Source organism: Phaethon aethereus (assembly GCF_964289735.1).
Source record: "Phaethon aethereus genome assembly, chromosome: 5".
Lineage (NCBI taxonomy): Eukaryota > Metazoa > Chordata > Aves > Phaethontiformes > Phaethontidae > Phaethon > Phaethon aethereus.
In genome coordinates this window covers 70,008,814-70,034,396 of record NC_138579.1, presented here as the reverse complement: position 1 = coordinate 70,034,396, position 25,583 = coordinate 70,008,814, and the positions used below count along the sequence as shown (strand labels likewise).

The following is a 25,583-nucleotide window of genomic DNA, read 5'->3' as shown; positions in this document are numbered from 1 at the left end:
TGTTTGCGTTTGGTTGGCTCATCAGGGATCTTCGCCGTTATTTAATTGTTACTTGCATTTCTTGGGCCCGTTTTTGAGGCAGAATCCAAAGGAGGGCCTGGTCGTGGAAGGGAGGCGGCTGAAGACTCACCAGGCTGTGGTACCTGGGTGGCGAGCCAGAGCCGGCAGCTGCCATTGGCAGCCAGCCACGCTTTTATACAGGTTTCCAGTCCCAATTACCACTTTCAGAATAAATGGAAGGAGAAAACAACCCATCCCCCACGGCACGAATTCCTTCCTTCCCAACGCTGTATTCAGCAAGCGGCTCCAACCTTTACTATTAAGGTTTAAAGGCTCTAACGTCGGCGAACAAACGCCTTTCTGTCTCGGTGCTGGCCAGGCCTTTGCCCGGGGCCTGCTCCTTGCCCCTGGGGTCGGGACGAGGGTCGGCTGAACCCGGACGTGACCGTTTTGGGGTGCGCCCCCCCCCCCCCTCGCCGCAGGCCGCGGCCTGCCCGCCGCTCTGGGGCAGGGGGCGCGCGCCGGCCCCGCCCACACGGGGTGAGGCGGGGGGGGAGGGCTGTGCGTCGAGACACGCGCCCTCGGGGGAGGTGCTGAGTCACGCTGGGCTAGCAGAAGCGCGGCGGGAGGCCCCGCCCCCCCGGGCACTATAAGAGGGTCGGCGCGGGGCGGCCGCTGCTCAGAGCGTGTCGGCGAGGCGGAGCGGAGCGGGTTCCTGCGTCAACAGTGCTTGGACGGAACCGGCCGCGCTCGGGCCAGCCGCCACCACCGCTACTACTACTATTACTGCCACCACCCCCGCTATCGTTACCCGCCGGCTCACCCCGTAAGGCAGCGCCATGGCAGCACCCCCTTCCCAGGTGCGCCAGAACTACCACCAGGACTGCGAAGCCGCCATCAACCGCCAGATCAACCTGGAGCTCTACGCCTCCTACGTGTACCTCAGCATGGTGAGCGGCTGGGCGTGCTCGCGGAGGGGAGGAAGGTTTTCGGTTTGTTCGGTGTGTGTGGGGAGAGAAAGGAGAGGCCTGGGGCCTGCTGGGGGGGAGCGCTTGGGCCTACCCGGAAGGCTGGTGTTCAGGTAGGGCAGGGGGGGTAACTGAGCCTCGGGGGCAGGCGGGCCCAGCCGGTGTGGCCCCACCCGGTGTGGCCCCTCCCCGAGAGGGATCGGGGCCTGCCCTCTGTTTGGGCCCTGCCGTGGCGGGGGGGGGAAGAAATGTCGCACCTTCTTGCGTGGGACCTGCCTGAGGAAGGCGGAGGGAAGCGGGAGTGTGCGTGGGGTTAGTAGGAAGGTTCTTGCAAGGGATGAAGGTGTAGAGCCGGGGCCGCGGCGTTGGCCGAGGGACCAGCCTGGGCTCTCAATGCATGCTGGCCGAGCTGCTTGATCGGGGCGGGGGTTCCCGGGGGCCGGGCCGGGCCTGCGGGCGCCGCCGCGCTCCTCCCCCTCCGTCTCTGGGGCCTTCTTGGCCTTCCCCAGGGGGTGGAGCAGCCGCTTGTTTTCTGTAGGTGAGGCCTTTATCTCGGTGGCGACCTTCGGTTGGACGTTAACCGCTCTCTGTCCCTTGCCCTTGGCGGACTCGTTATCGGCACAGCTCAGCAGCTTCCAAGCCGCTCTGCCCTTGGGGCTGGGCTTGGATAGCAGGAGTTGACTAACAAAGCGATTGGCACCTTTCCCACAGGCGTTCTTGTCTCTGAGGCAAGGTTTTTCCTTCGTAGTTTTTTTAAGCAAATCCGTTGGACTTAATGATCTTAGAGGTCCTTTCCAACCTTAACGATTCTATGATAATGGTAGGAATCCGTGGTTTCCTTGGCACTGTGCTTACATGTCTCACTTGGCGTGAGGCTCCAATTTTAGCCATAGTTGAGATGAGTAACTTTGGTCCACACAGCAGCTCTGACCTCTGTGCAGCAATCTTGGCGCTTTAGATTTGCAGGTAACTTGGGACTTTCTAGCGACACTGTAGTAAGTCGTGGCATGTAGGTGTAGAACTTCTACAGCTTGCTGCTGTGTTACCGTGAAGGTTCTGATTGTCAACTACAAGCTAAATGTAATTATGTTGGTGAATGATAGTGGTACACAAGCACCAGTGTCTTGCTTTGAACCTCCAAGCTGATGGCTGAAGAGCAGAGAATTCTGTAGTAGTTTGTCTGGTAAATAACTGGCAGTTGGTACAAAGCTTTCCATTGAGTCCTGCCTAACAGCTCTGACAAAGAAAAAACAAGCTGTGTGATGGCTTCTAACTACTGTTAAGAGGTTTTTTTGGCTTTCAAAAAGATGATCTTGTATTTGCTGTTGAATATGTATTCTAGTTCTATTTATCTTTTGGTTTTTTAAATGCGATACTATTTTTTTTCAAAAGCAGAAACTGTACTTCTTGGTCTAATCCCTGATAAGCCTGGGGAACCTTTATTGTACTTGGCCACCCTTAATGGGTATTGCAAGTCAGAACCTTGACTTGCGATCATTGTAAACAAACTCGGGCAAACAAAGGGAGCAGGGAAAACTTCTCCTTCTTGAAAAAGGCTTTTCAAGTCTGCTGTGTTTAAGGCCTTTGAATGGTGCTCAGAAGAACAGGTATCTTTGTGGGGTGTAGGGTTTTTTGTATCTTCAGAACTGAACGACAAACTATCTATGTCCCTGGTGTTCATGGGAGGGATGCAAGTTAATTTAATCCTAGTCAGGAAAATCTTTAACTTGCTACTAAGGGAAGGTGCCCTCCTGTCATCGTGCTGCTTGCTAGCCTTGGCTTGGACTCCAGCCATCTTGAAGTAGGGCTGATAGGAGACCTATCTGAAGTCACGGTACGGACTTGACTTTGTGTGGTTGCTGGACTGAGGCTTGGGGTTTGGAGCACGTGAATTCTTGTTTTTCAGTCCTACTATTTTGACCGGGATGATGTGGCTCTGAAAAACTTTGCCAAGTACTTCCTGCATCAGTCCCATGAGGAACGCGAGCATGCTGAGAAACTGATGAAGCTACAAAATCAGAGGGGCGGACGCATCTTCTTGCAGGACATCAAGGTGAGGAGTGGAGCTATGGGTTGTCCTGTCTAATGCAGAACTAGACTTGTGGTCTGTCTCCAGGCTGGAAGGGGACAAATTTCCCTGTCGGTCCTCTCCCAGAAGGAGCAGCAGTGGGCAGTAGATGAGCATACTGCATTGCTGCGATCCGTGTGTGGCACTCGGCCCAAAATCTAGAGATGTGTAGTAATTTGATAATTTGTGCTGATTGACTAATAACAAGTACTTTCTATGTAAGGAGAGGATGCCTAGTCCTAGGTGGTTTGCTGTGGGGTGAGGGTAACTAGAACACAACTGTTTCATCTACCTTAAATTTAACAGCAGGAAGTTTCTCTGTTCTCTGCACTGTTTTGTAGAGAACTCTTGACTCGCTTGCCATGGGAATATGAAATCTCGGGTTTCCAATTGCTTCTTATGGCTCACTGCAAGACTTAATAGCACTGTTTTCTTGAAGTCACTTCAATTAGACTATTCAGAACAGCAGAAAGTAATGTCGTGGGGCCAGTTTAATGCAAGATAACTCTTCATGGGGGGAAAACAGCAAACAAAGTAAGCAGTGGGCAGTTGAGAAGAATTCCCTTGCGTACTAGTAAGTCTGAGTACTTGTAAATGCTGGACTCTGTACTAGGCAGTTCTGAGCTGAAGACTAGACTTGTCTGTACTGGTGTCTTAACAGCTTAATTCCTGGGACTGTGCCCATTACCTCCTTACATGGGCAGATGTTTAAGCCATTAAGTTATAATGGGAGGAGGAAAGACAGTTCTCTTAGCTGTCTTGCTTACAAGAGCTCATAGAACATAACATGAGGAGAACCTCGGGGATGGGGACAGGTCTGGGACTTGGAGCATGCATTCGGCTCTGTTCAGAGTGTGTGCTGTGTGTCCGCCAAGTTTTGGTGATAGCAAAATGAAGAGACCTAAATGCCTGAATTTGGTCTAAACAGCCTGTGAGACTGATCTAAGACTTTGCTCCCCAATGGTCTGTGGATATTTACTGAAAATATGGTCATGTGCTTTCTCCTTCTAGAAGCCAGATCGTGATGACTGGGAGAATGGACTGACTGCAATGGAGTGTGCCCTGCACCTGGAGAAGAATGTGAACCAGTCACTGTTAGAACTGCACAAATTGGCAACTGAGAAGAATGACCCACATGTGAGTAGATGCTGAAGCTCATTACACATGTAGCTGTGTAATGAGGGGGCTTGTATGTGTATAATTGTCTGGGTTTGCGGGGGGAGCGGTGTGTCCCTGACCTCACTAAAGGTGAAAAAAGGGTGTGAACTAGTGGTGCTGCCTTTCCAAAAGGAAGGGCCCAGGTGTCAGCCTGTGCCTTCGCCATGTGGCAGAGCTATTGCTGTCTTTTTCCAGGAGGACCAGTTGCAGTGTGTTAGGGTTGTTGAGGCCTTCCTTACAGAACAGTGGGTGCATCGCTTTGTTCAAACCCTTCTGTTGCTCTTGGGAACGGGGAGTGCTCATGAACAGTGTTTTGAGGAGAAGAAATGTATTAAGCTCTATGGAGAAGGCTTGTTTCTGTGGGGGATAAGTTCTTCCTTTAAACTCAGTGGATGCCTCTGAGGCTTTTTGCCATAAAATTTTGGGGTCACTACTTCTAGGTGTTAAAAGCCCTGACGCTTCAGAACACAGTGTCTGAAAACACAGGTTTTTTTCACAGATGGAAGTTAGTGACAAGGCTGGATTGAGTCTTCTTAGTATCAGGAAGAAATTAGCATGTGTCTGAATCAAAGTACTCTTGGAAGTGTCCTGCATAAGTTAGAGGGAATTTTTAAAAAGACAACACAGCTGGATCATTCTAAAGGTGTAAATCCTCATGGTTGTGAATTCGAGTGCTGTGCAGTGGGGCCTTCTTAATATGTTCAGAAATTTTCCTATTGCTTCCTGTAGTGAAGAAGAGGGGAGGCTTCCTGAGCTGACAGTGTACTGCAGGGCTCTGGAGTAAGCGTGCCTAGATAAGTCTGCCTCACTTTGGTCTTGTTCTGGCATTGCTGAGGCAAAAACCAAAGGCTTCTTCCTCTTGAGTATCTTCTGCAGCTTTAAAACTGTCATTCTCTGTATCCTCTCCTTTCCCTAGAGAGGGCTGGTAGGATTTTGGATGCTCCTTCAGCAGGATAAGCTGTGTGCAGGCCTAAATTTAAACTCTTGTCTCGCTTTCAGTTGTGTGACTTCATTGAGACTCACTACCTGGATGAACAGGTGAAGTCCATCAAAGAGCTGGGTGACCACGTGACCAACCTGCGGAAGATGGGGGCACCAAAATACGGCATGGCAGAGTACCTCTTTGACAAGCATACCCTTGGGGACAGTGACAATGAGAGCTGAAGTCTTGCCAAGAGCCACTCTGTGGGTTTCAGTGGGACTTCTACTTTGCTGTCCAGCTGTGCATGCATCTTCAGCTATCTAGTTAAACTGTTCTCATATTCTGTACCAAATATTGCCCCTCTTTTCTCTTGTGTTTTGTGTATTGCCCTCCATCCAATAAAGTGACTTGGTTCGAGTTGGCTCTTTCTATTTTCTCTTGGGAGTGAGATACTTGCAGGATTGTGCTCCATAGTCTCTGTTGTGACAGTTGTCTTAAGTTGGGCATGGATGAAGGGATATATTAGAGGGATAAGGTTTTACTTGCTTAGTGCTTTTATAAAAATGACTGCCTTTTCCAGGCCAGTAGGGCCTGCTGCAGGAATTGCTCAGTGACTAAAGCTGGGTTTTAAAATGCTTTTGCCACCAAAGCTGTTGCTGTAAAAAATGCTCAAGGAAAGGAAGGCTTGAGTATCTGGGCTTGCTGAACTGGTCCCTGTGAATTCAGGTGAAGCTACTGAAGGGCAGGGGTTAGCGCCTCACTAGGCGTCGTGTCTAATGAACGGTGCTACACTTGTGTATGGGGAAAAACATACTGTGAATCAAGACTTCAGAGCTATGCACTCTAAGTGGGCTGGACTGATGTAGCAATGCTGCAGGAACTGCCTCAGGGATGCTGTATTGGGAGTTGCAGTGGGCGGTGATGGCATCTGCCAGGGTGTAGCAGCTGTAGTTGGAAGGCAGAGAGAGTAGGCAGCTGTTGTGGGTATTGGAAGGGATGTGGGAGGTGGAGTAAATTTGTCATGTGCCCTCTGTGATGGGGGAAACTTGCAGCTGTTTCTGAAGACAGGAAGAAGTAGGAAAACTGTGGTTTCTTATAAATTCGTATTTTTTGTGTGGAAGCTAAAATGAGGAAATGAAACGGTCCTGGACTTCAGCCTTACTTTTATTTTCTTAGGGAAGACAGTAAAATCTCATAGCTGTAGGGTGTCTGCTACCATCCAGATGACTCCTCTGCGCACTGTCAAATCAATGGCAGATATGATGTGGAACTTCAGAAGGAAGCAATGTGCTGGGTAAATACCATTGACTGCAGCCACCTGCGCTAGTGGATGCTTGCCCTACCTTATCCCATTACTTTTCCAGTACTGGAAAACAGCTAGATGTGACTTTATTAAGCACCGTGGATCTGCATCACAAATGATGTCACTCGCTTCGGTCCCTTACTCTCCCTGGAGTATCTTGTCAGTAGTGCAAGTCCTGCCTGAGACTTGTGACAAATGTTAACATAAAGCTCAAGTTCCAATTCTTGCTGTGTTGAGGAGGGGGGAAGTATCCTTATTAACTCTATTCCTTTTCTGTTGTGGGCTATGCCTGCGCTCCAGGTTCTTCAGGCTGGTACCTGCTGAGCTAATCCTCTGCTGTTAGGCATCTGCAATATTTAACACTCAAAGTCTTATTTGTTCTTTTGCTATATGTTAGAGGGGTTTTTGCTTGTTTTGTTACTGTTGCAGCACTGAAGTTGTGCCTGCTGCTGTACCTGAGGCCAGCAGCAGTGTGTCATTAGTGCTGGCTTTAGCCTAGGCTGGGCTTTAGCTGCATGTTCCAGCAGTAGGTGTTTTGGCTGCACTGCCCTTCTGTGTGGCTTAGTGCCAGTGTGGCCAGGTGTAAAGATACTGCGATATCACTAATATGGCAGGTATCTTGACAGAACTGTGTGTCTCTTGGTCTCCTCTAGCTGTACTGATCTGTCTGCTCTTCGCATGTGCTTTCACTGGTCTCCATGATCACCTCCATCAGCCCCACATAGTCACCTTCGGCTAGCGAGATGCCAGAGTCATTGGGGGATGGACTCTCTGCTCGTCTTGGCTCTTTTGTAGGAGGAGTATTAGTGCTTCCATTTCCAGTATCTCTCATGGTCCTGGAAACCTCTGCTGGATGCTGGTCTGGAGTGCTGGCTGCATCTTCTAAACTGAGGCTGCGGGCATCAGGGCCTGTGTTCGCCATGTGGGATCTCTCCAGCACTGGGGATGTTGCAGGAGTGAATGAGAAGCAGAGGGAGGCACTGCCTACGGGGGTTTTGTTACTGGGGGTGTGGAAAGCACTGGAATGCTCAGAATTGGGAGTGACAGATGCTGTGTTCTCCAGGGTTAGCCAGGGTGGGTGAGAAGCTTTCAAGCTCTTCAGACTCTTGAAGCTACCTTGCTTCTCGTGGTCTGGGAACTCTGCCAAGAAGGGGAATTTAGGGCTGTCTGATGCTGTGGACTGAGCTCCTGGACTTCCTGTGGTGGCAGCTTCTGTGCTTTTAGTGTTAGAGTTGCTCTTTTCTTCTACCATTACAACCAGTGAGTCGGGACCTTTGCTCCGATCTGTTGGCCAAATAAATGTTTCCTTTGCACCTGACCCAAGGGAGCTCTGGCTTTTGTACATGTCGCTGACCCTGGAAGGTGAGGAGTTGACAATGACGTCCCTAAGAGAAGTCGAGCATGCAGCGATGCTGGAGAGTGCAGGAGGCTTCTTGCGGCCTTGGCGTCTGGAAGGGAAAATCATGGGGATAGAGCTGATCGGTGTCTGTGGAGCACTGTAGAAACCAGGTCTCTCATAAAACGGGGTTGACATGAAGGCGTCAAACTCCCTTAGTTTTCTGTCTTCACTGTCCCACTGCTCCTGTGAGCTGGAGTCTCCACTTGGCCGATTGGTGCTGCAAGGGCTTCCGGACTTGCCCATGTCGTGGTACGTATAATGGGAGAAGGGGGATGTGGGGTCTCCTCGCCTGCGCAGCAGGTTCATCCGGGAAGAGGACCTGGAAAAGCTTGGTGACTGGACGCCGAGGAGGCGGCCCAGGTGTCCCAGTAACGGTGTGGAGTGGTTGGCCTCCTCATTCTCTTTAATTTGCTCCAGGGGCTGGAACTCCATCTCTTCTTTCTGCATGCTGGGGAAAGGCAAAAACAGCCTGTTACGCAGTCACAAAAGGAGGTTGTTTCTGGTGAGAGGCTGGCAGCACAGGGAGTGCTGCTGTCAGTGGCAAACCTCTCCCTTCCTGTATTGCCATTAGATATGTGTTAGGCCCTCCACAATAGGGATGCTCATAGGAGAGGGAGGGGGGCAAGAGACCAGAGGTATCCATTTCCGAGGAGGATGTTGGCTGTCATCTTTGGGTGAGCCTAAAAGTATCTTAGAGCAAGATTTCACAGACTATGGAGAAAGATATTACTGCATGCTCTTACTCCTCAAGTATAATATCCTGCACAAGATCTGATCCAAGGTGTAAATGTGGACTGTTCTGACACTCTGTGGCTGCACTCACCTGATATCAAAAGTTGAGCCAAGGAACGATGGGCGCTTGTACTCGGCAGTGGCCGCAGTGTAGGGTGGCTGGGGATCAGGCTCGTTCCAGTATAGGTCCTTCTCCAGAATGGGCAAATCCTGATGCATCTCATCCACTGCCATAAGGGAGACCTGCAGGGGACAGCAGCAATGTAGTACAGGGTGAGTGGCATTATGTGTGGCTATCATCAGTGGACAAAGGAATGCAGGGCGGGAGGAAGCGATGTAGCACGGAAGGGAGGCAAGCGGCTGGGTTTGCTGTGTGGTTTCCCGTCACTCGGGTTGTTTTTCACATGGGGAGATTTGATCAATTGGAAGGAAAGTGATGCTGAAACAGACAGAAAGGCAATATGCGCCCTAGGACAGAAGGTCTGAAGGTGGAGAGTTGCTGCATGGAAGAAAGCAGAGGAGGCAGTTTTAGATACAGACACAAGGTGGCAAAAGCTGGGGAGAGGCAGGAGTGTCACTGAAAGGTAACGGTGTGAAATGAACAGCCTGGATCCATCGTGTGTGCCAAAGCATGGACTAAAGCTGCAGTCGGTCTCTGTGCAGCAAGATACGCCAAAAGCCCAGTCTTCCCTGGTGTGGGGGCATCCTCCTGGCACAGCTTTTGCCCCACATTCTTCCTGGAGCTTGGGTTGTCCCCTTGGCTGATAGGGGGGAACAGTGAGCTGGCCACCTTCACCCTCATATTTGTTGAGAAGCCTTATGCTCTCCTGCTCTCCTAGCCATCTCCTTCTGGAGATCCTGGGCTGCCTCTTCACGTGCAGCCACCTGACACTTCAGGAAAACACAAGGGTAACAGGGATGCTTCTCCACCCCATTGCAGGCATGGGAGGTGGGCAGCAGAGGTGTTGGAGGAGAACTTTGTGACTGCACTGATGAGGCTTGCTAAACCCTCAGGTGAGGTCCTGTCTCAGTGTTCTGCTGCAGGTCAGGCTCATCTGGAGGATTGTGCCTTTGCTTTACCTGCAGGTTCCTGTCGATGAGCCAGTTGGTTTCAAAGTCGTCATCGTCCTCCCCAAAAGGGTTGATGAGTTGCTCAGCCACCTGCATGTGGAGAGAGCATAATGAAGGTCACCATGGTCATACCTGCTCCTTTCCCTGCAGGTAAAAGGCCTGTGGAGCAGAGTCGTGTGTGATGTCTCTTGAATTCGGAGCAATGCTGTTCTTCCCAAAAAGGGATGGGTTAATGGAGGCTTGCCAGTGGCTGGGCAGCATTGGTGTACATAGAGAACTGCCCCTTGCTCACATAGCCCGCTTGCAACTCCAGACCACCAACTGCAGGCAAAGCGTAGCCCACTGCCTCTCTTTTTCCCCAAACTATTCAGGACCAAAGCTTTTAGGAAAGGTGGAACTGATCTCCAGGGTGAGACACTCGGAAAATGAGAAGGTCTTGGCAATACCCTCAGCCCCTGATCAGCTCCCCTTTTGTCTGCCAGCAACTGGCATGTTGCCCTTAGGCCAAAGAACACAGCGGGGTTCCTGGTGAGCACACACTGGGAAGAACCCTTGGCTGGGTCAGATTCCGGCTCCAGACACATTTTCTTGGACTTACCTTTAACCAGCCAGCGTAGAAGAAGAACTGCAAAAACGTAAAGACAGGCACGAAGAGATCTAGTTCATGGCCAGGATATGCTTTTTCTGGATCCAGGAACTGCCGCCCGATCAGACAGGCCAGGAAGAAGCTGTAAACAGCCACGGTCACCACCTGGGAAAGATGCCAGGGGACACACCAGAGCAGCTTGAGTTCCCAGCTTGCTTTCCCTGCATGTCTCTTCAGTTCCACCCCGCACATCTCCAAACAGCAGCAAGATGCTGCAGAGCTTCTTTCCTTTTGAAAGCCTTGGATTCAGTTATGACAGGCTTCTCCTCTGCTCTTTGCAGAGGAGATAGGTTAACGTAATATCCCCTGCAGAAAGCTTTAAATATACCCTTTGCCCTTCAGTTGTTACATACACTATATTTCATTCCATGCTGTCCCTGGAATGACATCTGTGTAGGCGCCACAGAAGGATAATGGCAGAAGAAAGCACGTGGCATCCTAGATGGAAAGAGTTTAAACAACTGACACATGGCTGCATGGTTGTTCTGCTGCTGAAGTAAGGGGTGCTGTGAGCTCGTTTCGTTCCTGTCCTTGCCTCTCCTGAAAGCTGTCTTGAGCCCCTTGTGGCTCAGTCCATGCTGGCGGGCCACTTCCAAGTCAGGGAGGGGAGCCCTGGCAGTGCTGCCAGCTCTGAACTAGCTCCTTCCTTCCTGGTGCTCATGCTGGACCTTTTTTATATTTGCCGTTGGCTTGCCCAGATTTCAGGCTACAATGAGCTTTGTGCTTTTCTCTGTAATCATGGGACTGGAAACTTCCCCTTTTCAAATTAAAAGCAACTGAGACTCTTGCGTGGTCTCTTGATACAACAAGCAAGGGGGTTCAAAACAAACACCCAGCATCACAAGACTCTTGGGCTAGCCAGGCAGCTCCTTGCAGTGAACAGCACAGGGCTGTTTCATGGTAGGCAGGATACAGAGTGCCTCGAATGACAGACTTTGCATTTTGGATAGGAACCTATTAAAAATGGGTTGTGTACTGCAGAGGGGGCAAAGACATGCTGTGATACTGCTTTTGCTCCTGGGACAGGACACTGGTCTGTGCAGGAATATAGTTTCTCAACGTGTTGCCCATTAACCTTCAGCGCTGCGTGAACAGAAGCAGTTCCCGTTCCATGGTGTTTCCAGGTGCATTAGTGTTACCTGAGCAGCTGGATCGTATGAGACAAAGGAGCAAGTTGGTGCTGAAGCGTCTGTCTGGGTTTGCATCGAGAGAGCTATTAAACAGCTGAGTACACGCACGCAGCTCGCTCTCACACACACGGCACAACTCCATCAGAGATGCCCTGCCTGCTGGAGCAGCTTTGCCGGCAGACAGACAGATCTCAGCTCTGCTGAGGAGGAAGAAACTGCTTCAGGGACGTGCTCCTGGCAAGGCAGTGCAGGGAGTGATCCGTGTGTGTCTGTGTTTTCCTCATACCCGCGTGGCACGCATGGTGGTTAGCTACCCCCAGACAGCATGTGTTTCTGTAGAGGTGGCTGTGTCTGAGTTATGGAAATAAGGCTGGGGGTGTGCTGTTGAGCTATGTACGTGAGAGCACCAACGTGTGTAGGTGGGGATGAGGGGTCCGAGTGTGGGGCAGGTGTGGGTGTAGAAGGGGGCGCCCCTTGTAGCATGGGGCAGTGAGCACGGGCAGGCAGCGCAGCAGTAGGCGTGGGGGGATCCCTTCTCACCTGAGTGTAGACCAGGGGGATGCTGATCCAGTCGTACCCATAGAGTCGCCCGCACTGGCTGCGCAAGGTGTTGAGCTCCTGCAGGAGGGAAAAAGAATGGCCTGTCAGCACGAACATTGCATCGCCTTGCTGGGGACACTGAGCCTCGCCGTGCCCGTTGCCTTTCATTGCTCCAGCCCATTCCTTCCCGCTTGCACCTCCTCTGGAAGGAAGGGCTCAGCCAAGACTCCTGCTCCCTTGGTGCCCAGCCTCACCCCAGCAGACCACCAGCAGGGTCTCACGCTTGCCCTGGAGGAACTCCTTGCTGCCTGGGTGTCTCCATCTGAGACCAAGATCCCTTCCTAGTTCACTTCGTAGCAGAGTTTTCCTCCTCACAAAGTGAGCAGCCAGCAGGTTAGGCAGAGAATTCTCAGGAGCATCCATTTCTCTCTCCTGATTATATAGTGAGTCTAGATAAATAGCCCAGAGGGAGATCTCTCTCTGGGCAGATGAATCTCACTCCAGGCAACAGAAACAAAGTGACTTTCTCTGCACATGAATACCCGGAAGGATGAGCTGCTCTGTGTCTTTCTTCTCTGCAGCTGGGCAGGGATCGTTGCCAGGTCTTGCCTGCGGAGCATGGCCTGCTTCCCAGGACTAAGAGTTTTCAATAGCGAAGTTTTCTACAAGGCCCTTGGTTGTTGGGGATGCTTTTGACCTCTCCTGGTCTCTTCCAGATACATGCTTCCCTGGCTTCCTTGCAGCTTTCCGTCTGTATCCTAGAGACCTCCACTGGCCACTGTCGTTGGCTGCTCTGGAGTGTGTGAAGGCTGGAGGAAGGCTGATCAAGAACCTGCTACATGGGTGTCTCCCATTACCATGCCTAGATGTGAGTCCCATGGTTCCTCCCAGTCCCACCTTTGAGAAAGATGTCACATTCCCCTTGCCTCTAATACATGTGACATTGCTACCACGTCAGCAGGCCATGAAAAGCTCTGTTCTGGCACGAGCTGGAGAGTGACAGTGGGGGCATTTCCCATCAAAGTTAACGTAATATCCCCAGGCACAGGCTTGGCTCACTGTTCTACCTCACCATTCCTATTCCTTGCCTGACCTCTGGAAATTCCTGTAGTTGCCCCCAGAGGACTGGACAAGGATCTCAAACAGTTGCCTGTAGTCTCTGTCACTCACATTCAGGATGCCTTGGAGCAGCACGCTGTCCCGGATCCTCCCCTCGTTCCTTGCCTTCACAGCCAGATTAGAGAACCACACACATGGGATCCAAAACTTGTTGTGGGGGGAATTCAAGCTCTCAAACTTCTTGTGCTCTTCTGGTGTCATGAGGCCTGGGTGGAAAAGAGTAGGTGGCAGAGGGAAGACCATAAAGGGCTGAAAGGAATGGATCTGGTCTGAAATGAAAACATCTAAATCTCAGGTGGTCACCTTAGCTTTCCTTAAAAATCACAGGAAAGACTCAGGCACTCAGCCTTTGGGAGACACATAGGAGGTCAAGTCTTCTTGTTGAAACATGGAGTTACAGAAGTGTGAGAGGCAGGCTTTATCTCATTTTGCTTTGGATGTCTGCAGCATATCTGCACAGATCACAGTCAGCAGGGAGATAAAGTACTGCTGAGGGTGGAATTTCCTGGTGTACTTAGACATTTGTTGGGAATGGGATAACTTGTGTCCTTGAAGCGCCTGTTTCTCTCTGGATTGCAAAGGGAACCCAGTTGACTAGGGCAGGTGCAGACATCTCCCTTTGGGCAGACTGGGAAATGTTGTACCTTGAGGATCATCTTCAGAGAGGATTCAGGGAGCCCAGGAGTTAAGATCGGAGGTCTGATGCTCCAATTCCCACCTGCCCAGTGGAAAACTGTTGCCCTGAGGGAGGACAAACATACCACTTGGCAGGGGTCTGCTCGTGCTCTGCTACAGATCTGTGCACAGGGTCATTTACTACAGGGAGCTCTTCTCTTCCCATGCACACTTTCAGTGCAGGGTGAGCAGCTCCCAGTGAAGTACCTGCACCACAGTTACCCTAATCTGATCAGCCAGGGCTGCCCTGTGACCTGCAGCGTATCTGCATTTACAAACCGGATCTCGATACTCTCCTTATGTAAAAAATTCAGGCAGAGACCCTTCAAACAAGGCTTCCAGCCACTAACAGGAACAAGCATGCTGTGCCACAGGGAAACAGACAGTTGATTATCTCAGCAGAGCAGAGCTGGGGCACGAGCAGATGTGCAGCACCCGCTGCAGACAGCAGCTGAGCACATTGCAAAACTATCCCATCTCCAGACTGGAGGCCATGTGGCCCTTTCCAAGGTTCCTCTCCCCGAGCACAGCAGCGAGGTGCTGCTGTCTGCCTGCTGCCAGAGCCGCGCAGAAAGCAGTACCAGTACTGACCTGCCCTCACGACATGCTCCATGCTGGGGAAGCGCTTGTAGACAGCAGTGCTGACTGAGCGCAAGATCAGCACGCTGCACAGGTTGCTGTAGCGCATGAGGGTGCGACGCAGAAGCCGCCCGTACTCGTCCGCGCCATCCACGTTGCAGGAGACCAAGTTCATGATGCGGTCAGGCCATGGGATGCTCTCGTATTGAGCCCACCAGCGGGACACCACCAGAGCCACGTAGAAACCTAGAGGTGAGCTGAGCAAATTAGCCGTCCTAACGGAGTGGGAGGTGTAACTGCTCATGTGTAGGAAGCCTGGTACTGCTCATACGGGGATGGGTGCAGGCATGCAGGCAATTCAGATCTCTGTGCTAAAGTTAGTCTGGGTTTCGCGGTTTATTTGGTGCCTGCCCTCCTGGCAGAACCCAGGGCCAGCGCAAGCTGTGTGCTGGGGGCATACCTCACAGCTGCAACATGGAACGACGTATTCTGCTTGAGGAGTTTTACAAAGGCAGAGGGAGGGATCCGCTCAGCGAATCTTGCCTGCCTGCAGAGCTGTATCAAACCAGGGAGAAGAAATGCCGTCCCTTTTCCCTCCCTATGTGTTCCCAGACAGAGCTCCTTACCCAGCACAAAGGACACGGGGATTAGCTCAGCATAGCTGTTGCAGTAGAGCGCCAGCTTCTCAAACATCAGCCTTTGGCTCTCACTCAGGATCAGCCTAAAAGGGAGAAACAGAGGCATCAGTCTCAAAGAAGAGTCTGTGCCATGTTGGGCCTGCTGGGATAGGAGTCTGGCAAGGGAAGCCAAGGACGGTAGTCACGATGCTGCCACGCTGTGAGTCCGGGGATGATGTGAGTGAACAGCTGTTGTGAGCCTGGGCCATCAGCCCACCTCCCAGAAATACCCTGCTGACCAGTCCGAAGGAGCCAGAAGTGGTCGCTGGCAGAGAGCGTGTGGTAAGTGATGCAGTCTGATGTCAGGGACCACCCCTATTTTTCTCACTCGGGAGAGTGCTATGTGGTATCAAGGGTTTGCCACAGAGCTTGGATGTGCACCACAGTTCACTTAATATCCCAGAACGTCAGTCCAAGCTCTGCCCTTCCATAAGTTCCTGCCTCTTCCTTCGAGCTGCTTCCCTGCCTCTGTGCCGCATCTGTGATCAAACCAGATAGGGGACCTCCCTGTCTTTCCCCACCAAAACCAGACCAGCCACAGAGTACAGTTTCCTTACCACAGATCTGCGGTCCCAGAGCTGATGTCTGCTCTCAGAAATGTACCCAAGGTATTGCCTGTTGGGGTAACAAGGGAAACTCTCCTACAGCTCCCTACTGGGACATCTCCAGTTCTAGTTCAGCCTTGGTCTCCGCTGATGTACATGTTATTCTTCTGTAGGTAATCAGCAAATGCAACTCTTCATCCCAGGGAAAAGCAGCTGTTACTTCCCAGGACAGAAAAAGGAGATTTATCAGCTGCTAAGCCGTACTGGAGTGGTAAGGAAGGACCTTTCCCTTCCTGCTGTGAACAGAGGCCGGTGAGTGGCTGGCCAGCTCCTCTTCACCAGGATCACTGTCCCAATCCTTGGTTGCTCAATTATCCTGCTCCTGGACAGGTTGAGAGTGAGGGGCTGTGTTAGTGTCAGGGTGTAAGGATGCTTACCTGTAGACAAGACTGATGGTGAAGTAGAGAGAGATGAAAATAAGGAACTCGGAGTAGAGAAGTTTGTAGATGCTTCCCTTCCATTGGAGCAGGAGCTGTGAGAAGGTGCCTAGGCGGGCGTCAGCCACGCGGTTGGTGTACGTCACTGTCATCACAGATCCTAGTGGAGACACAAAATGAGCAGATGTTGAAGCTGTCAGCAAGCTTGCACAGAGGGAGGAGACAGGGACACCGCAAGCGTCCCAGCAAGCAAGCAAGATGGAAGGAAGGAAGAAAGGAAGAGAGAAAGAATCAATGAGTTGAGATCAAAAGACAGGTAAGATGAAGTCAGTGACATAGAGAACCAGGAGGAAATTTATGGTAGGCAATTAATTTGATAAGCTTGCCATCTTTTTTCCTGTCTTTGAGCTGCATGTGAGCTGCTTACAATGATAGACAATATACTTTCTGGTGGAGCCCTTGGTTTCTAGTGTTTGATTGTCAGCATTCAAAGGGCTTGTTGGTCAGAGCGGACAGAGCCCACATGCCACTTCCTCCCGCAAACCAGTTGTTAAAGATAATTCTCAGGGTCACAAACTCCAAAGTTGCTTGCTTTATTTTTTTTTTTCTTGTAGTATTTGCTTCAAATTAAATCTGCTTGTCAGAATGTGTCTTCCTGGAATACTGACGGCAAAAAAAAACCCCAAAACAACCAAAGGAAAGCAAAAGCCCCAGAAAGGAGAGATTTCTTGGTACTGATCCAGATGAAGGTACCCCTGGAGATTTGACAGTTTTTTTAGTGCTCGCCCAACAAGTATAGCTGTCTTTAAATTTGGGCTGAGGGCCATATCTGGACTATGCTGGTCCTAGTCTCGCAGGCAGAACAGCCCTCCCTGTTAGAGAATGGAGGGATGGAGTTTGGCCAAGCTCACAGAGCACAAATTCCAGCAGCTCCACCTCCCCTTTCCTTTAACGATACGTTGCACGATAAATCATGCTGGGTGAAAAAAGGCATTCAGGCTTGTGCAATGCTTCCCAATCATGCAGCATACCCATTGCACTTCTTTAGTCTAACCTTGGATAAATAATTCTTTATCATCAATTAATAATCAGACTTACATTCATATAAACTTGAGTTTGTTAAAAAACCCAAACCAGCGTAATCCCTGCCAGGCAGATAGGTGAATGATCCCTTGGTTCATAAATAATTATCTAATGTGAAACTGTTGGTATTTCTAAATCTTGACACATTACCAGGATGTTGCACAGACATTGCTATCTAACGGAGGCAATAATGTTAGCAGTTCTGGGGCCTTGGGCTTGTCTCTGAAAGATGGAGACAAAGAAGCATTTCAAGGGACAACTCAGACCTTACTGCTCTGTAGCAGCAGCCGAAGGCAGGTAAGTTTGCACCCATGCTCTTCAGTTAAGCACCTCAGTGAAAGACCTACACGTAGGTGGGGACAACTCAGGTCCCAGTGAGCTGGTGCTGTGAAGAAAAACAGCACAGTCTGTTTTGTTGGCTACTTCAACCAAACAGCATCTTTGTCCTGGCTTTGGCTTTTCAGTGCTGCTCCTCCTTTGGGTTTCCCTGTCATAACTCTCCCTGAGTCCCCGCTCACAGGTTATATCAGAGGAGCAGAGCTGGCACCTGCCCTGCCAAGGGCTCCCCAGTGGCACAAACGCACCTTTCACTAGACCTTCATGTACATTCATGCCGTTTCCATACGCATTTCTGGCCTGTGCACAGGATTTAGCAGAGTGGTTTTTAACTGCCCTAGAGACTGCACACACATGGGCTGTACAGATGAGAAATGTATGCAGACACCCATGTATTTGTTGGGGGTTGCTTACAGAAAGCTGGCTGTCTTCTCTATACTTTGGGTCTTGAAAGCACTCGGGGAGATTCTTAGTTGCGTAATTCAAATACAGACTCGCTTTTTACCAAACATGGAAAACTTCAGCTCTTATCCATGTAAATAATGGATGTCACCCACCTCTATGCAGTTCTGCTCCGGCATGGGTTATGGGGCTTTTCCCAGTGCTTTTTCCTCCAGCCCTGGATGGTTGAGGCACTTCCCTGCCCGCCTGTGCGGGACTGCCCCAGGATGTCACTCGGCAGCGGGCACACTCAAAATACCATTTGGGGTTGAGGTAGGTGGTGGGAGGTGACTCGCCGCAGGACCGGCACTCGCACACCGGAGTCGGTATGGGGAGGAAGAGCCATCCCCTGTGCGGCAGCCGCACAGCCCAGGGAGCTGCTGCCTGCCACTGCCTGCATCCGCCTGCCTGATCCATCCAGACTGACCATTGCAGGACGTCTACTGATGCTAAACAGACTGTGGGAGTCCGCAGCAACCAAGATCCCGTGACAGCAAGCCAGCGTCAGGTGCGTCACCCACCGCATAAGTCGGCAAACAGATGCGCGCAGCTATTGCGAAGACGGAGAGCAAGCAGGTGGAGCGGACAGATGGAGTGAGAGAAGGTCATGGATAGGCAGGGAAGATAGGTCTTCGAAGGAGTCTATCTGCTCTCGGGAGGATGAGATACTTACAGTCATGGGCTTCTGAGCTGCGCCGGAGGCTGTGGAGGTTTGGTCCCGCACGTGTCCTCGCTGGGTCCTTTGTGGCCCACGCCACGGCCCGCCTCCTCGTGCCCCCTTGGCTCATGGGGGGATTGAACCTGACAGACACGGTGTGCTAAGGAGCCTGAAACCCACTTGGGAGCTGCAGCCGGTCACTTGATGCCGTAATCCTTCCTCATTACAAAAGAGACTCTGTTGTCTTTTGCCCTGGTCCCTTCTAATCTTCTGAGTAAGCCCTGCGTGTTTATAGAGGCGGCCGGAGGAGGGGGAGGCAGGGCTGGCTGCTCCGCAGCGGCTGCTGCTAACTCCTGGCACAGCCATGGTGGCTGCCAGAAGAGAGGCATTTTTCCTCTAATTCTTTCCTGTTTGGTCCCTTTCTCTGTGTCACAATCTTACAGGAGCCCCAGAAGATTAAGGAGGGCTGGAATTTTCCATAAGGGCTATAAAATGTGTCACCCTTGGGGCTGTGCAGCCCTCTCTTCCCTGAGGAAGCTCGTAGCTCCTCAGGTCGACGGAACACCTGGCCCATGGCCTGCCTGGCTCTCAGAGGATGTTTCTCTCTAGCTCCTCACTGTCTCTGCTGTCCCTGAATGAGTTTGCCATCTCTTCCAGCTGTGGTTTGGATGCCACTGGCTCCCCGAGACTCTTTCCATGTGTTCACTTTCTTTTCCGCTTGCTCCCCCAGCACTGCTTGGGGGCTGTCACTGCTCTTTCTTGCTTGCCACCCTGGGAAACACTGGTCCTTGCCTTTGTCCTCAAGCCTCCACCAAGCCAGAGAACTCCTTGCCTCTGTCTCTCCAGGGTCCTCAGTCCCTTTTCTGCTCCCAAGCTGTCTCTCACAACTGTGGCCATCCTTCTCTTCCACCATCTCCTGCAATCTCTCCTGTCAAGTCTTTAAGACGTTCCCCTTCCATGAGCCTCTGAATCGAGAACCTTTCTTACCAAATTAGTCTTGCTGTGGCACGCACCCTTCACTATCAAAAAGGCTCCTGGGCAGCAGCTGTGTGCCCACAGGCACAGGACTTTGGACAGCCCACAGCTCTTCACAAGACCTCTGTGTCTTTCCATCCCCTTACTGCTCACTCCTGTGGGAAGTTGTCCCTGTTGTCCAAGGCAATAGCATCTTCTCCCTAGACACCAACATTTCCTCCAGTCAGCCTTTGCCGAGCTGCTACAACATTCAGTGTCCTGGAGACAAGGAGCTGCTCTGATCCTCATGTCCACAGCCATGGTCCTGTCTTGCCCCCTGGACCCAACTTCATCAGTGTGCTCTGACCCTCCTTGCCTCTATCATTTCGCCAGCTGTGGGCCACTGTGGAGGGGGAGCATAGGTCTGGTCCCTGCAGGTAGGAGCAGCTGGAGACCCAGGCTCCTCAGTGAGGCTTTGTGGCGTTGCCATGTGTGTTTTTTCACTGCTCTTTCCAGCTAGCAGGCAGAAAAGTCTCCAGTGAAATTAAAAGAAGAGCTAGTTTTTGTAAGGACCTGCTTTTTCTTGTGCTGATCTATGTGCCTGTGTCTTTGACACTTGTTTAGCAGCAGCAGTGGGGATCAATTTGTCCAAACTGTGGGTTTCTCCTTTCTGTGTGGCTGAGCCTAGACCAGGGGACGGTGTTGTTTCACTGCTCTGAAGCAGCTGCTGCCTGGCATCTGTCCAATGTGGTGTTTCTGGTGCAGCCCTGGAAATTGCTGTCAACGGTGGGGAGATGGTAGTTTAAAGCATGGCACTCAGTGCCAGCATCTGAGGTTTTAATTCCGGTGTAGGCTGTGGTGTGTTGGATTACCTCTGGTCCCGATTCCTCTTCGACAAAAATGGAGGGAACAATCCTTGCTTCTTCTACCTGGCACCAAAACATGGACATCTCCTGACTTCTGCTAGTCTCTGGGTAGAAGCTGCTCTGTATTGGATCGCATGATATGCCGAAGGACGTGGGCACATATCTGGTGGGAGTAAGTTACAACATCTGGCCTTGCAACTGGGGGGCTGCCACACTACGTGTCAGGAGAACGGGTATAATTGCAGGGGAAGGGATGGACCTGGAGCACTTGGCCTTACTAGAGTCCTTCCTGCGTGAACACCCTGTATCCCTGGGTGTGCCGCAGCTCCCTGGCCCTGGAGCCAGCCCTACTGGGGATGACTTGCTCCGGATAGGTGGGAGAGCGATGCAGAAGAGAAAAGGTGATGCTTCTGCAGTGTGAGATACAGACCTGGCACATGGAGGGCCACTGAGAGAGCCTCACATTCAAGGTGTGGAACTAGATAAGGGTCCTTATCAGCAGCCAGAGACGAGTGAGTACGGGGTTGCCTCATTGGCCTAACCACAGCAAACTCATCATACTGACTGAAGGATCACACGGTGTTGTGCCTACCGTCACGAGCAGCACAGGGGGAAAGACAGGTATCCACCAGGGCCGAAACACCCCAGCTGCCATGTGGCTGCCCCTGCGTGAGTGGCACAGGAGGTTGGGTGCCCCGCTTTTGCTGAGGCTCCGGGCCAATCTTGTCCCTCAGAGGTCTACTTGCTGTGTTATCTGCTCTGTTATGGGGCTGGACTTGCTATGAAGCCCCTGAAACTTTGCTCCTAGGTTGCGGCTGCTCCCAAAAGGCCCTTTTATGGCCAGGATCACAGGGTTGGGACAGGGTCCACAAGTGATTCACGATCATGGCAATGTCTTGAAACACCAAAGAGCTCCACGGATGGGGGTAAGAGCTGGGAGAGCACCGGGATGGACCCTCTCTGAAGGCAAGGTGGTCTATGCAAGGGCACTGCTCTGTGGTTTGGTCCTACCCTTTGGGGAGGTATCCAGAGAGAAGGAACTGGTGGACAGGCAGGCTGAGACAGCTCTTGAGGGTCTCGGTGCCTGAGCCTTCATCCCCACATGTGGCAGGGGGACAAAAATGGTTCAGGTGAGACATTTGCTGGAGCTGTTGAGAGTGGTTTGGGTGCTCTGGGGGACTCCAACATGAAACAGCAAAACCTCAAGTGTCCTGCTCTTTGTGGAAGGATGTGCTGGCATCTGGGGGACTCTGCTGCCCTCCTCTGAGAGTAGCTCAGCTGGCAGCTCATGTCGTTCAGAGCTGCTGTTAGGATGGCATGAAATATTTGTGGAATTTAATATGAAAGTAAATAACTGAGGACCTGCCAGCGTGGCAGCGCTGCTTGGATCTCTTTTCACATCCGCTGTGGCCTCAGTCCTTGCAGGTCTTGAGGAAGACACCAGCCTGAAAGCCTGCCTTGCACAGAAGCAGAGGAGGAAGCAAGGAGGTGCTGACGTCCATCCTCAGTCTCACAGCCGTGGAACCATTCTCATTTTCTCCATTTTACAGATGCGGAGATTGACTTACTGCGATGGGAAGTGAATCCCCGCTTTGGGAACCCCAAAGGGCCATTCTCTGTGCTGAGTTAGCTGCAGCTGTCTGGGAAAGGCACGGTGCCCTCCTTGCTGTCTCCCAGAGAATAAGAAGTGCTTTTCTCAGAACGATGCCATAGGTCCCAAAGCTTGGTGAAATCCCTTTCCCTTCTCCAGTTTCAGTGCTGAGACAGACACAGAGGCAGCTGGCATCAGGGGTGTCTCTCAAACTGACACTCTTCCCTGGAATCTGATGTAATAAAAAAAAAAAAAAAAAAGAAAAAGAAGTGGAAAATATCTGAGGAGGTGCTGTTTTGCACAGACAGGATTTACTCTGAGGTTTGAGCTGGCCATGAGTGTTTGAAGAGGATGCAGTGACCATCAGTGCTTTTGGGAGGACCCCCAGACTTCCTCCCTTTACGTAGATTCATCACTAATTCTGCACCGTCCTGGGGGGGCCCCGAGGGCTGGGGGCACACTAAGGGTGCTGCCTGTCCCCCCACCTAGCTCTCAAGCTCAGTGTGGTAATTTCTTTCCTCGTGGACTATGTGCTGTTTTGACATAGGGAGGGGATAACTTGCTGCCCTAATGGAAGCAGCCACGTCCCTGCCAGCTCTACAGCTTTTTATAATACTTCGTATTTTTTTCCAGCTCTGTGGCAAATCAAGAGCCATCTGGTAGCACCAGGCTCCCTACTCCTGGGAGCTAGAGTTGGCATGTTTGTGTATAAGGAGCCATTTGGGATGGCACGGACCAAGCTGCAGGATGCCTGGGAATCCTGGCCAAACAGCTCTGCACACGGACAGACTGACTGCACCTCACTGGACTTTTTTTTTTGCCATCACGTCCTGACACATGGAGATGTGTCTTTGCTCAGGAGAGATCAGAGATCAGCAGTATGTGAGTACGACATCTCTTTATGGCTCTGAGGTTTCTCTATCTCCCTGCAACTCCAAGTGCCAATCTCTGCCTGACTCTCTGTGTTTTTACTTTCAGGGATCTGGAGGGTAACAGGTCTCTCCTTCTCCCTCTGGCATTGCACACTTCAGTTTGTACGGACATGAAAATGAGGGAAGAGGCCGTAGTGAGGTCCCCCTTTTCCTGCCCTAGCCACCATGGTGGGGATTAGGTTTCAAAGGGAGGACTAAATGCGTTGGTCCTGGATGTCACTTCTAGGGACTGCCTGCTGCCTCCTGCAGGTGTTGTGGGAAGGACGCAGGACTGAGAAGTTTCTGGTTGAATAAACAGTGACCAAATCAGCCAGCAGAAAAGAGGACCTTCTGAGGTCTGCTGAGGGGCAGTCCTCCTTTCTCTCCTGGTTTCCCAGCTGCTCTTCTTCCTTTTCCATCTGGTGTCTCTTCCCCTGGGTTCAGGCTGAACCCTTCCTTCAAAGGATGCTGCTGAGCGTGAGGTTGCTCTCTGTCAGCTGTCTGCAGCCGAGAACCGGCAGGAACAGCGGTGTTTCTGGTGGGTCTCTGCTCAGTGCCGCAGCGTGACTGCTCTTAGCAGCATCTGCCTGAGCAGCAGGGCACTGCTGCTAGGAGCAGGCTCGTCCCCCCTGCTCTTCTGGCTCTCAGTCAGGAGTGGAGCATTTATGCTGTTTCAGTCTTTTCCTTTCACCCTGTTGCCCTGGAACAGAGCTTGTGCTTTTTTGGGTGGTCAAGGCAGATCCCCCCCATGAAATCAGAGATTTTAGACCCAGGGATCCCCGAGGACCCTTGCTGAAGCCCTTCCATCCAGTTGAACAAACATGCTGCACAGCTGGCCGAGACGGGCGAGAGGGAGGGGAGCAAGTGGGTGGATGAAGCCTGGATTTTTAGGCCATTTGTTTTCTTTCTCATTTTCACAGCAATAACATCCAGGCTGGGTTTGCTGGGTCAGGGGTGTAGTCCTGCTTTCCAAGCTCTGAGATAATCCCTTTTACTCCTTCCCTTCCCAGCCTGGGTATGCTTTTTTCTTTTTTTTTTTTTTTTAAATTGTAGTATCTGAATCCATGAGAAGACGAGGCAGCCCAGAGGAGGTTTGAGCTCTCTCCCATGACTTGGAAGCATCTGTGCTAAGCAGGGTGTCCTAGCTGAGAGCTGCTTTTTCTCTGCAGGGTGGTCTTGCACGTTGTTTGAACCAATCTCAGGATTTTGAGCCCTGCTCTTCATTTATGACTGACTCATAGAAGAAGATGTGGGCACTCTGGGAGGGAATAGGAAGGATCAGGATGATGTGGAGGCAGAGAACTTGCTGTCTACAGGAGGCAATTAGGACCAGATCCCACCAAATGTGAGCCTCTGCTATGCTCTGGTGGTTCCCCAGTTGCTCAGTACATGTACACATAGCCTGGGCTCAGAGGATGTCACGGGGGAATGGTGTGGAGGGGCTCCAGAAGTGACAGAGGTCTGCTCGGGGTGCCGGAGGAGGTGTTCAGGCTGGAGATGCGGAGCTGGGTCAGAGAACCCAATACAAGTGTATCCCCGTGTCCGAGAAACCCAGAAGAAGGATTGCGGGGGGCTCCTTTCCTGAGTGAAAGAGCTGTGGGGAGCAGGGGACCTGGCTGGACCTGACTGTCCGGAAGACACAGAAAGCATTAGCAACATGCTGTTTTGCCTGGAGGAGATGGGAGGATGAGAAACAAAAGGTGAAGAGTCAGGAAGGTTGGTAGCTTGGCAAGGTGGATCTGCAGGAGGAGTGCGAGAAGAGTGGGGGTGACCGGGTACAAGTGAGGGACCAGAGGCAGTGGAAGTGGGGAAGATATGAGGGAAAAAAAGGGTGACTAAAAATGCCTGGGGCAGCGGGGAGGTACCGTGTTAGGGCCTTCGTAATAGGTTTGTGCCGTGCTGGGAGACTTGCAGGAGGCAAAATGGATTTTATGATACTTCATTACCCAGAGGTCAGTGATTTTTCAGCTTCCATGAAATGTAAACTGGAAATAATGAAATGTAAATGGGAAATAATGTGGGAGAGAGCAAAATACTTCCACGGTGTGAGACAAAGGTGCTGGGTTAGAGCTTCCAACTGCACTGGGACTTTAAGGTTGTCTGGTGGTTTGCTGCCTCTTTAAACCAGAGGTGGGAGATGGGTCTGTGTCTCACCAGCTGCTGGGTTGGACACTTTTGGACACTTCCCAACACGGCCTGGGGGACAGCTAGCCTTGTGCAGTGGGCATGGAGAAGGCAGCAGCTTTTCCTGCCTCAAGGCAGCTTGCATGATAACCCTCAGCTTGGGAGTGGTATGTGCCGAGTTTTGCTCTGCTGGGCCAGCACGTTCTCACCTGGTTATGGAGAAATGTCAGGGTCTGTCCAGGCTTCCTTAATAGCTCTGCCTGTCCTTTGGGCTGGGAGTGAGGGGGAGCATGTGCCACTCTCACCTTGTGACAAGTTATTTTTGTAAGGGGCTGGGATTCATCATCTCCAGCATCCATCCTCTCTTAATGATTCCTGTCTCCACTACGAGTACTCTTCCTGCCTTTGTTGGAAATTCTACCTTTCTAGTCCGAGGACCCTCCGTCCCTGCCAGCCAGGCCTTGGGAGTTAATAATTACAAAGACTAATTACTCCTGGTGCTGCCTTGCAAAGCTGAAGATCTTTCCCCTCCTCCCAAAAGTTCCCTGAAGATAACAAAGGTTACAGCCATCAACACAAATGTCTCGGACACTTCGCTCCGAGACTTCAGAGCATGGGGTTGGCCTCTGTTGTCACCATGGATCCTGGCC

The 25,583-nt window shown here is 51.5% G+C and overlaps 2 protein-coding genes across 2 annotated transcripts; one reads left to right on the top strand and one right to left on the bottom strand.

The window, feature by feature from the left end:
* The first annotated feature begins 509 nt into the window (after positions 1–509).
* LOC309406092 (ferritin heavy chain) lies at positions 510–5,533 on the top strand. The gene is made up of 4 exons (XM_082001117.1): positions 510–950; positions 2,875–3,021; positions 4,048–4,173; positions 5,194–5,533. Exons 1-4 carry the CDS (start codon positions 840–842, stop codon positions 5,356–5,358), a joined length of 549 nt encoding a protein of 182 aa, XP_081857243.1. The 5' UTR covers positions 510–839; the 3' UTR covers positions 5,359–5,533.
* Positions 5,534–7,050: 1,517 nt separating this feature from the next.
* On the bottom strand, positions 7,051–16,121 carry LOC309405847 (bestrophin-1-like; the record flags this gene model as incomplete). Its single annotated transcript, XM_082000765.1, has 9 exons — positions 7,051–8,266; positions 8,642–8,793; positions 9,631–9,711; positions 10,220–10,372; positions 11,938–12,015; positions 13,108–13,262; positions 14,323–14,556; positions 14,937–15,031; positions 15,970–16,121. The coding sequence occupies 9 exons, from the start codon at positions 16,119–16,121 to the stop codon at positions 7,069–7,071; spliced, it is 2,298 nt and encodes a 765-aa protein (XP_081856891.1). The 3' UTR covers positions 7,051–7,068.
* Positions 16,122–25,583: the final 9,462 nt, after the last annotated feature.

Excerpts from the sequence above, each read along its gene's own strand:
- LOC309406092 (XM_082001117.1), top strand. The coding sequence starts at position 840 with ATGGCAGCACCCCCTTCCCAGGTGCGCCAGAACTACCACCAGGACTGC. Across the intron at positions 951-2,874 it reads CCTACGTGTACCTCAGCATG|TCCTACTATTTTGACCGGGA; the intron begins GTGAGCGGCTGG and ends CTTGTTTTTCAG. Across the intron at positions 3,022-4,047 it reads TCTTCTTGCAGGACATCAAG|AAGCCAGATCGTGATGACTG; the intron begins GTGAGGAGTGGA and ends TTCTCCTTCTAG.